Source organism: Calypte anna, chromosome 2 (assembly GCF_003957555.1).
Source record: "Calypte anna isolate BGI_N300 chromosome 2, bCalAnn1_v1.p, whole genome shotgun sequence".
Classification (NCBI taxonomy): Eukaryota; Metazoa; Chordata; class Aves; order Apodiformes; family Trochilidae; genus Calypte; species Calypte anna.
This window is the reverse complement of record NC_044245.1, coordinates 128,764,345-128,776,656: the sequence shown is the minus strand read 5'-3', so window position 1 is coordinate 128,776,656 and position 12,312 is coordinate 128,764,345. Positions and strand designations below refer to the sequence as shown.

Below are 12,312 nucleotides of genomic sequence, written 5' to 3'. Positions count from 1 at the left end.
ATGCACTTTCAAAAAAATTTGCAGTATGCTTATAAACAAACAAAAAAACATTCATATTAATGGAGGAGCCTGGATCTCCTTTTGGGAGTTTCCTCAGCACCCCATCTTTCCCAGTTCTGATACAGAGAAGACAGGCAGGTACTTCTGCAGAATTATTCACACATGGTAAACTAGATTCCACCTAGCTCTTAGTTTTTAATAGTTGGAATAGTTTTAAATTGCTGTATTATGTTGCTTGGAATAAACAAATGATTTTATAGATAAACAGTTTTTCCCAAAGCCAGAGAATCCTTTCAACTTTTTAGAACATTAACTTAAGGAACTGTATTTCACAGCATATAAGAAGTAATTAAGAAAGATGGGGACAGACTTTTTAGCAGGGCCTGTAGTGATAGGACAAGGGGTGATGAATTTAAACTAAAAGAGTGGAGATTCAGTATAAGCAAGAAGTTGTTTAGGCTGAGGGTGGTGAGATGTGGTAGATGCCTCATCTCTGGAAACATTGCAGCATTCCAGGTCAGGTTGGACAGGGCTCTGAGCAAGCTGATCTAGTTGTACATGTCCCTACTCACTGAAGGGTGTTGGACCAGATGGGCTTGAAAGGTCCTTTCCAACCCAAAGCATTCTGTTATCCTGTGATTTTGTGTGTGTGTGGCATAAGAACTGGTAGAAAATCGGAGGATCACTTCTTCCAGTCTTCCAGCACTAGTGTGTCCAGGTTCACGGCTTCTTTAGGATCAACACATCGTATTCTTCAAAACCCTAAAGAAACTGTTTCAGTCAGAAGAGTTTGGTTTCTTAAGAGTGCACCATTAAGAGGGCAAAATGCTACAGCAAAAGCTGGTGAATTTTAGCTACAGAATGAATTAACCTATTGAAAGAGTTGTAAAACTTTCAACTATTCAGATTCTTGGCTTTATTAAAAGAGGCACAGGGAGCCAAACCAGAGAATTGCCTTCAAATTTTACTGGTTGTTGTTGGCAGGTAGGGGAGCTTGCAAAAAGACTCTGGCTGCTTCTAATGAACTGCAGAGTCAGCTGCCTACCTAAGGAGCATCCCAGCAAAAGGACCGTTCTGGGTATGGAGCTGTGCCACAAGAAATAAAGCCAGGTACCTGCAAAATTTAATTTTCCATTAGAGAAGTCATGATCTCAGTAGGTTGACACTGCAATCTGTATTTCATATTAGTTCTCCCCAGTGCTCTACTTGGATCATGCATCAGACACTGGAAAGGCACTTGCTGTATTTTTGCCTGTTTGTCAAGGGAAGCAAAGAGCATTACCTTGCTACATTAATGAACAAATACCAACTCTGGTCAGTTTTTAAAAGAATGCTACAGACAGCTAGAAACTATCTATAATCACTGAGAAATATCATGGAGAAGTATATTCATGGCCCTCCCTAGAGGACAGGCATCAGGAGTTTGTACAGTGAGCTTTGCAGGAATTAAAGCTAAGGGAAAGAACACAGACCTGAAAACTCCAGCCCAGTATTCTAATTTTGCATGTTCCAAAAGAAATTAAATAAAGCTATCCTTTGATAAAACAAAAGTTCTATCTGCACTTTTAACTAAATGGCAGCACAGTGTACCTAAAGCATCAGTCACAGTGCTTACTGCAACAAAATAAAACTTCACTCTTGTGTAACTTGTCACTAATTCAGTGTCTCATTTCCACTTCAGCCCCATTTTATATCATTTCAATCTCATCAATCAAAGTGGCAAGAGCAATGGTTACCTTAATATGTGGATACACATACAAAATCACCTTAAGACTGCTTGTGCAAATGGTGAAATGTAACAAAACCCCCAACAGTTTATCAGTTTAAGGGGAATTAATTATTCTTTTCAAAATGGGAAATGCCTTACCTTACTGAGCCTATGAGCACATTAACTGACCTCTACCCCTAGCTTCTCCTACCTATTCAATATCTCATGTCTCTGCTGCCCATATCAAAAGCTGTTCTCTCTCTTTCTTAGTCCAGAGCTTGGCTATGTGGTATTGAGCTTCAGAAAACCCCTTTAAATTTGAAGTCAGATTGCCTCCTTAAGCCAGATACAAAGATTATAATCCACACAGTCCAAAAAATTAATTCAGGAATTAACTAAATAAAGGCCGTTAAGTAGAGAAAACAAAATTATAAACATGATAATCTTTGCTGATTATATGAAGTTAAAACTATTTATTTCTTCTCATGTGAAACATGCATATTGTTGCATTGGGCCAGTGAGCAGAAGCATCTATGTAGTACTATGGTTTTCCTCTCATTTCTCAAAATAAACAGTAAACTGTACCCTGTCATTTCTGAGAATTAAGGTGTAGGAAGGGTGGAAACAAGTAGGCAACTTTCAACTATGAACAAAATTACAGATCACAAGGTCCTTGTACACAGAAATGTACTTTTCTATCTAAACTCTTGGGCATGCCACAACGTTGATGATCACACCGCCAGCTGAAAAAAATGGCACAGAATGCACTAGCAATGTCTGAACTCAGTCACAGGCAGGATGAAGAAAAGACTGATTGCAGTTACTCTTTATTAGCTACAGAAAGTCCAATTATATATATAAGAGCACCTGTAAATCAGCTGCCTGCAACACTGCCATACATCAGAAGTCTGATTCTTGGCATGAGTCACCTCCTAGCACCCCACAAGCTATCCTGGGGAGAGTAAGTTTAAATGCAGTGAACATTGAAGCCATTAGGAACAGGTTTCAGAGAAGAGTAAGAAAAAAAAGGCAATACACCCTATGATCAGATTTTACAATCTGATGAATCTCTGCTAAACATCAACAAAACTTTGTACAGAATATTGTTGTGGTTCTTGGCCACAAGGCGAGACATGGCAAGAGTTTACCATGTCAATGACCAGGAATTGCTGAGATTTGAGAACCCAGTCTCTATTGTTTTTTATTTATTGCTACCCCAGAAACACTCAGCTCATACACAAACAGCAATACAACCTAGTTAGTTATAATCAAATGCTGCACTAAAAGAAGAATTCAGCAAAGTCAGAAAGAAATGTCATTTGCATACGGTTTAATCTTATTTTATATTCATTTCTTGATTACTCAGTTATGGTCTTTACTCCCTTCTTTTTTTCCCCATTTCATTTTTGTCATCCAATTAACAGTAACAGTCACTTGGAGATCTTGTTACAAAACCAAGTGCAGCCATCATTAATTTGACAATTACTTTTTTCAGTAACAACAAGTGAACAATTCACCCCTTCCAAACTTCATTTACTTCACACTGCGTTAATCTAAGAATTATGATTTCTCTTATAAATCACACCATGCAACAGCAATGATGCTGATTCACATCCACTGAGGCTTGCTGATAGGCAAGGCATTTTTTGCTTAACACAACTAAAATACAGTAGTTTTAGGTCTAAACACAACAAAGTTGGAAACTACATCAAGTGAGCCTCTGCTAAACTTCACTGTGTGCTATATACTAAAATTTTTGCATTCTAAGCATAAAATACCTCCTGAAATAGCAACACAAAAACTCAGCAACACAAAAAGTCAACAACACAACTAACTCTTCTGGTACTGGAAGAGATTTTGAAACTGGGGAAGAGCATACCTGAAACATGTCTTGGCCCCTGCAGTCATGAGAGCGAGAGGGACACAAGGGCGCTACCTCCCCACTCATCAGATTCAAGCATCAGGACCAAAAAGTCAGGACAGAAGGAAGAAGGTAAAGAAACAGTAGGAGCAGCAATACACCACAAGAGCAGTGCATGAAGCCTGTCTGGGAACTGCAGCTCTGCCTCACCGACCAGCAACTCCAGGTCATGCTGATTCTCTTGTTTCTTGTCTACTGGACAGTTGCCATTTCTCAGATTCCTCCATTTCCCTCTCAGCTCTCCCACAAAGCTAATTTAGCCAGGAAGTTGCTGCATCAAGATATACTGCATTCCATGCTGAACCCTAAACACATGCCTCAAGTTTCTGATTTTAGCTTGGCTAATCCAGTTATCCTTCAGACTTGCCCATCCCTCCAGCATGGAAGTGCCATGCCTCCACTTCTGGAAGAAGTAGATATACACATACAACTATTTGCAAGGTAGCTTTTTTTTACAGTTACAAAGATATTTTTTTGCCTGGGTCACAGGAAAGAGCTGCAGGTAGGAAGTTACAATGAAGCAGCTGAAATGTGGTTTTCTCCCTTAAAAGTGTCAGTCTTAGACCCTGGATGCCACATTCCCCCTGCACACAGGCAGAGCACATGCCAGACTCAAGACTGCTGCATGAGGATGTAAAAAGATGAAGCATGCAACAGGGAAAAATTATATATATGTGTGTGTGTGTGCGTGTATATATGTGTGTATATATATATGTATATATATACATGCACACACACACATATACATACCTCTGGAGACAAACAAAAAGGTAGTTGTTGAGACAGGTCAAAGAAAAGAAGGTTTTTGATAGTAGAAGACATTTTTTGAAAGCTAAGTAAGATCAGGGACCTGGTATTATACGCTATTTAGGGTTAGAATCCTCTAAAATCAGCACAAAACACATTTTTCTCCTCAACTTCTGGCCTTCCTCTTTTAGCAGCATGTTGCTTTTTCATCTCTCTCCAGGAATTAGTTCAGCACCATCATCATTCAACAAGATTTTCAGAAAAACAAACCCAAATTCTGCATCCACAATGACCTCATCAAATTAAGGCTTGGAGTGAGGCCGAAGCAAATGATAGATTCCTATAATCATGCCATTTTTTTTCCCTCCCACGAAAAATTATTAGCATGTACTGAAAATTTAAAAGAGTTTAACACCTAGAAACACATTTACTCTATCAACACACACCATTATGTGCTGATATAAGAATTATAATATGAAGAAAAGCTTAAATATCTTAGGGAAGCACGAAATTAAGAGGGCTTTTATCAAGAAGAAAGATTTTGTAAAATCCAAATGTATTTCTGGAAAAAGTGACCTCACCTACTCTGTGAAACAGCAAAGAAAATTACTTCATGAAACTAAAATTGTATAGGAGAGTTATCAAAAAGGATGGGGCTATTCAGCTTGGATGCACAGCACAAAGACTAAACTTATTACCCCATTTAGTAAGAGCACAGAGAAAAATAAACACTATAAAATAGTTACTGGGTTTTTTTTATATATATGACATGATTTCTAGCAAGTACTGAATCTCATTAAAACTGTTTGGTTTGAGTAATCTGTGGCTTACTGTGTAGCAGTAAATTCTAGCAGCAAAGGGTTTGGACTTGATCCTGAGCACCCCCTTGGATGTCAAAAGAGCAGGACAAGACGTCCAGTTCTCCCAGACGCAGCCCTGCATGGCACACAGACTTCCTGTGCAACCTCTGGGGAGAATCAGGCATCCCACAACGGGATCCAGGAGAGCCACTTTCTGAGCACAGAGGTGCCCAAGGCAGAAAGCACAGAGGACAAATATTTCTTCTTTAGTGAGTCAAGAGGCCAGTCACTGCAGGCTGTCCCCTGGGAGGAAAGGTGGCAATGACATCCAGCTGTGGGAGAATTCTCTATGCATGAAGAAAGTCATGTTCAAATTCTGCCTTTATTAGTGTGAAGCAGGACCTTCTGCCTGGGCTTACCATCCTTGAGGTAACCCCCCTCAACTCAGCAACACTGAAAAAGGCCAAGACCTCAAAATTCTTTTTATTTTTTTTAGTTGCAAATCCATACAGTTCACTTGAACATGGATTAAAATGGTGACTGGAACACATGCCCTTCTGAGACAGCACGTCCACCTCAAAGCCACACAGCCACTCCTATTCTCTGACTATTTGAAAAGCCACTGAACTAACATTTGGCCCAGATGCTGGGCCACTGAATATCACAGAATCTGTGGTCCTTCATGGATATCATCTTTCACATTCCAATAAAAACATAATTATCATACCACAAGCATGGCTGCTCTAAGTAATAATAAACAATCCAGACACCCGATACTGAATCTCAAGGTCTCAAGAAGTGAATCCATAGCTCCTCACACGCAGAAGGAGAGAGATCCAACAAAGACAGGAGGGCTTTGCTGAGCACGGTGTTCTCACTCCTACAACTTTCTTCAACCCATTCTCAGCACCAAACCCCTCATCAACAGTGGAACTCAAGTTCCTCCAGAAAGATCTCCTTCAATCCCAGTAGGTCAGTGGTTAGAGAAGGTGCTGGTGACTCAAGGGCAAATCCTCCAATACACATTAAAATTAACTTTTTTTTGTTCACCTTCTATTAATCTAGATGAATTATCCAATCCACTGCATGACAAAGAAACAAAAAAGGACAGTTAACACTGGGGAAAAATACATCAGACAGGACTGTGGCCAGACCTCTTCTTTTGCAGCATCCCTGGCCTAAAAATGCTGTGAGCCTTGTGAGCCTACAGCAACAGCACATGCCTTCAACAGCTTTGAGACACATTATCCCCAACAGGCTGGAAAAACTTTCATGTTATCTAAATGGTAAAACTCCCACCATCTTCTAAAAGAGCAAAACTGAACCAAATGTTGTTGACAGTCAAGCAAAAATTCACGACTCAAACATAAAAAGTAGGGAAAAGTCTGCCAGTACATCATCTCAATATTTATGTGATTTCAGTTTCACTGCAACAAACAGTACACAGAAACCAGAGACCACTCCTTTTTCAAGGAGAATTTTTGGGCAGACTTCATTCTGGGGTTGGTTCTACTTGTTAGTATTCATTTAACATGAAAAAGCAAGGGCAACAATCACAAAAAAAAGGTGCATTTTAAACACATACAGAAAATCTGATTTCTTTGATACTTTTTGGTCAAACATCTGCTAAACTACTGTTTTCCTTCAACTATGGGATTCTCAAAGCAACAATTATATCTATTTTACTCAGAATTCAGGGGATATAATCATACTACCAGAAGTCACCACAGTCTCTTTATATATATATATATATATCTGTATGTTTTGCCAATGTTGAAACACTGGAAATGAGAGAGGGACATTGACTAAACATGGTAAACCTCCAGTTTCTTAGCTCTCTAAACTGAGCTCTTGCTAACATTCAATGCTATTTGTTACCTAGGAATCCATTTCTTCGAGGTGGTGATAATTTTCAGTTTCTTCTGACTTCTGGAAATCCAGGTCACCCTGTGTTTAATTTTTCTCCTCTCCCTGTCACTAAACTGGCATATAAGTTACTCCCTCCTTGTAAGGAGATCAAAGGAAATGAAAACTTTCTTTTTGACCCAGCACCTTCAAATCTTCATTTACACTTAAAGGGAAAACATTTTTTCCTCTTAAAACCCCCCCCAAAATCTAATCTTCTCTGTGCTGCCCCTTTTGCTGTGTAAATCACATTGAACCTAGAAATATGACACCCTGGAATGTTGCCATTTTGGAATGTGGATTTTATCCACAAGATCAAAAGGTACAGAAAAGCCTCCAGCACATGATCAGAACTGCTGCAACTTTGAGTGAGCCAATGAGTTCTGGGCCAAACTTGCACTGTACCCAAAGTGGGCAAATCCCAGCAAATCCAATAAATGGGCAAAGCTCTGTCCACATTCCGTAATGTTTTGAACCCCATAGGCATGGGTTAGAAAGAAAACCTTGAGGAAGATATGGTCCTTGCATCCTGGAGTCAATATTGGCTTGGGCTCCACAGCTAAAATACGACTACTATTTAGGGTTTCCTGTTCCTACTCTAAAGGATCGTGGACTTTTTTCTACACACTTGCATGCTCTATGCCAAAACGAAAAGTGAGCAGCCTCAGCCTGTGCTCTGGCCTTTGGGTCACTCTTAGAAAACACTGGTTTGAATTTCCATGGACACAAGGGAAAATAAATCTTGGATTTCCAACAGCCAAAGCCAGGTTTCTAACTTCAGCTAGGCTATTGCCATGTTAATAAAGAGCCCTTCAGACCATTAGCTTGGGGAGCTGAACTCCAGAAGAAGCTCTGAGAGTACCAGGGCCACCAAGTCCAGCATGAAGCAATAAACACACCCAAAGAGAAGCAACCTGTAAAGGTTCTGGCAATGCTTCCTTGTTTCTTAGCTCATTGCATTGCAAGTCTGGGTGACATAATGGGAAGGGAGGAATACAGGACATAACTGAGAGAATAAAAAGGAAGAAATGGTCTCCTGTACATCCTGCTGGGACAGAGGAGACACCCCTCTTGTCTTAATTCCTTCCCCAAAACTTGAAAGACAAATGTCCAGTGGGTGCTCTCCTCGGGCTCTAAGCAGACATGAGTAATGTCAGACCTCTACAGAGAGAGTGGTTTGTAAAGCAATGGCTCTGAAACGTATCCTGATAGGAACACTGATTTAAAGCACATGGTAACTATCAAGCTAATACCAAGCATCTTCAAGGACCACCTGCACAGGCCACTTTAGAGGCAACCCTGCACCTGGACAGAACCCAGGAGCCAATGGCCAGATCTTTGAAAGCCATTCCTCATCTGAAAGCCAGACCTCAGCCTTTAATGCACACTTCAGGCAAAGCTGGGCATGGCAATGGGAGATCTCCCTGGTTTGATCCCTTGCAGCACCAGCAGCACAGTGCCAGGAGAATCAGCACTAAGCAGCTCAAATTCTGTTACATTATTTTGATTACAAGATGACTCACATTCCCACAGCATCTTGGCTAAAACAAGACAAAACAGAACTGTCAATATTCCCTCACCGAGGGAAAATGTTCAAATATTTCCAATGCAATTTAGGGCAGCCGCCTATCCCTTTTTCTCAGGGATACAGCATGATGAAAATCACTGCTTGGAACAGAGGGGGTGGATTTGGGAATTAATTTCTCAGCAGCAATGAGGTGGTGCTTTTAATAGTCTAACCACACATTTTTTTTACTCTGTGCTTGGGATGAGTGTGAATGTTGGGAGAGGCACTCTTCTGAGCAGCACACCTTGCCATTCTCTAGCCCAGAGATGCTGGTGACGAGCAGCTCTCACCAGGCATTTCCGTCAGCCAGGAGGCCAGTCCAGCAATCAGAAGAGCAAGAGCCAAGAGCTCACCAGGCACCAGCTACCCTACATAACCTCCTCCTGTCACAACTTGCCCAGAGCAAGATGAGACCAACAGAAATCATAGCAGCCACAAACAGTAGGATAGTTTTAAATCAGAAGGTAAGTAATTTAATCAAAATTATTCCGCCAAGCGTGAGAAACTGTCTGCTCTTCTTTGAGAGATCTCATTGCCATGCATTCTTCTAGCACCAACACACACCTCTTCAGAAACATGGCAGATCTCAGAACAAAGTAAAAAGGTGAGGAAGAATAATGTGGAGGCTCTTGCACACTGTTCAGTATAAACCAATGCTGGATAATACAAGCTTATCTTCCAAAGCATCACCAGTCACCAGCTCAGCCCTGCAGTTGTCAGCATAATAAGATATTTACAGATGAAAAAGAAGGACATGATTAGCCCCTCTGAGCACTTTTAAACATGTAAGTTCAGTATCTTTCTAAATGAAAAAAGGCAAAGCTACAAGACCAGTCAAGTGCAAATAACTACACAGCTAAAAAAGGGTAGTGAAAAACAGACTTCTCAGGATGTGAAGATCTTTGCCAAGATTAAATTGCAGGTTCTGTCTGCAGGTTCAGGAACACTTGATTAATACCAAGAACACTATTTTTTTTAATTTTAGCTTTCTTTTTAGGAATCTTGGAATAGGACTGGAAAGGACATTAAATAAGCTGTAGGTTTAACTTTTGCTGTGAATATTCTCCTATTAAAGCACTAAGCCTTAGACATATAATGGGATAAAAAGATACTATTATTGGTTTTTTGTATTTTAGGAATGTGTTTACTTCAATATGTCAGAAATACCTCAGATAAAAGTTATAGTAGTAGTTTCCCAAACCCAGTAAGATTTGTTCCAAATGTATCTTAAATTACCAAGTTTTACTTTGTTGTATTTTGAAGGGCTATATATTTTTTCAAAACAAACCAGCTTTTACATATATTTTGTTTCATTTCAAATAAAAAGCTCGCTGTCACAAAAATTTACAATTCTTAAAAAAAACATGAGTATCACGTTACCTTTGATTTCCTAAACTAAATTTATTTTCTCATAAAGGAATAAGAATGCTTTTGAAGTGGTCTAGAAATAAATCTATTGTTATTTATGGAGAGCAGTCACAGAAGGTGGTTGTCATCTGGCCTTTAAATAGCAATCTTGAGAAAGCCCCATATCAGTACATATGAAACCAGAACCTTGTAAGTTGGTTCACTTGCAAGGAAGGTAACATTTTGGGGCTCTAAACACCTGAATTTTGCTGAGTCCAGCTAAAGATCATTCTTGTTGCTGAAGTAACGTATCACACATCATCATCTAAAAGGCAACACAGAGTTCAGTAATAGGTAAATGCTAAAGACTTTTCCAAGGTAAGCATGAGACAATGCCTGGAGAGAAGAGGGAAGAGGTGGGGGGAAAAGAAAGGACAAAGAGATACCTATTGCCCTGCTTAGCAAGGGGCTGGAACTTTCCAAGCTCAGCATGAGATTCTCCTCCTCTTCCTGCTGTTTTGTTTTTGCCAGAGTGAAGTGCTGAGCTTGGCAGGACAGGGCACAGCAAGAATAGCAGAAATCACATGTCAGCTCAATACCCCATGGAGGTTTTCTCTGGCCAAAACTAAAAAGAAGGGCTGGAAGATCCCAGATCACAAGAACAAATTGCCCACCAATCTCAGAGGAGGAGCAGAATCTTTGCAAATGAGGTTCGTAAGTGTTTAAAAAAAAAAAAAAGATACAGGCTTAAGTGAGAGTTCAAGCATGAACTCTGATTTTGCAAGCTGGTTCAATCAAACTGAATTAAACCAGACTGCATTATTCACAACTATGTCAAAAGACAAGTCCCACAAAAACAGCATCTTATCTTGCTGGACTGCTGTAGCAGGAAGAAAACTTCAGTTTGCCCATGAAGAGAAGACATTGTAAGGGGTCTAATACAGTTTGGTGTTAAAATGCAAATGATACTCTAATTCCAAAAGAGTTACCTTCTGGAGGTGTTGCAACACTGTTCCCAAGTCCCAGAATAGCAATGTTGTGATTCCTTGGTTCCAGCATAGTTGCAAACTCTTCTCCTCTCTCCCAGTGTGGTACTTTCACAGGTTCCAGGTGCACATTTTCCAGCCCATCTTTGTGCAGGGCACTGAACATATACTTGATGGCTGCATCTAGATTTTTCGAACCACTGACTCTAGGTCCTATGGTATCAGCAAAAACTGCCAGTCTTTCATAGGATCTGTTCTGGGCTTTTCCATGAACAGCAAGATCAATAATAGCTTTAGCAATATCAGTGTAGCCAGCTATCTCATTTTTAATGTCTTCAAACTTCTTTGGGTAACTATCATCTCTTCTCAAAGACTTCCCAGAGTACTGTGGTAATAAATTCATGAAAAGTATTAAGAATATGTACTTCATTTTTTCTCCTCTTTCTTTCCCACAGATGGCCTGTTGAAGAGAGAAAAAGAAAAAAAAAATACATAAAATCATACAGCTATCAGCAATACTTTTTGTTATTTGGATTGGCAGACAGACCAAAATGAAAAGAAATCAGTTTATCATGAAAATGCTTTGATCAGAACTGGCAGGAATGTAAACTCACTATTATTGTGAGACACAATTATTGAAAGCAAATGAAAAAGTTACTTAGACCACTGGACACAGTCTTTGTTGTGGTCTTCAGAAACATCCTTGGAATGCTGCATCTCTTTGAATAATCACATCCTTCACTGAATCAAAACCCAGAGCTGCTCCAACTCAGAAGCAGCTTTGCATCTCCTTTATGTTAGGAGCAGGATTAGCTGTAAATGCCAAAGTGTCTTTAGACATCTGGATTAAAAAAAAAAAAATCTTAAACTGTTCATGAATAAAAATGCTTCTTAATCTCTATCTCAAGAATCAGGAAAGCACTTTCTATTGCACTAGAAAGATGACAGAGCAATTTAGATTCAGTGCCCCCAGGCAGAAAGCATTAATTTCTTCAATGCATAAATCGATGACCACCAGAAAAACACTATTTCTTATTAACTGTTGAATCTCCTAGGGACTGGCTTGAGCAGCACTGTAAAAAAGTGCAGCACCAGCAGTGCTGATCCTGTGTTCAAGAGTTATCTTCATTACAACTTTATAGTTTGTCCATTTTATCATTAAAAGTTCTCATTTTTAAGAGAAAATTCTTAAAAATTTTCAGGCCCATAAAAGCAACAATTTGTCTATACTATTAATTGAACTAACAAAAAAACCCCTTTGGGATCAGTTGGAGTAGTTGCAAGGCTCTTTTGTAACAGGAAGTACAGTTATCCAAACTGAAAATAAAAAA

At 39.6% G+C, this 12,312-nt stretch overlaps 1 protein-coding gene across 2 annotated transcripts in view; it reads right to left on the bottom strand.

Moving 5' to 3' along the window:
* The window catches only part of CPQ (carboxypeptidase Q), a 163,063-nt gene that overhangs the window by 124,523 nt on the left and 26,228 nt on the right, over positions 1–12,312 (bottom strand). For both annotated transcript variants that reach the window (XM_030446386.1, XM_030446385.1), the window contains one exon: positions 10,985–11,441. In XM_030446386.1, the coding sequence (XP_030302246.1) occupies positions 10,985–11,411 (427 nt within the window). In that variant the 5' untranslated portion in view covers positions 11,412–11,441. The remainder of the gene's footprint in view (positions 1–10,984; positions 11,442–12,312) is intronic.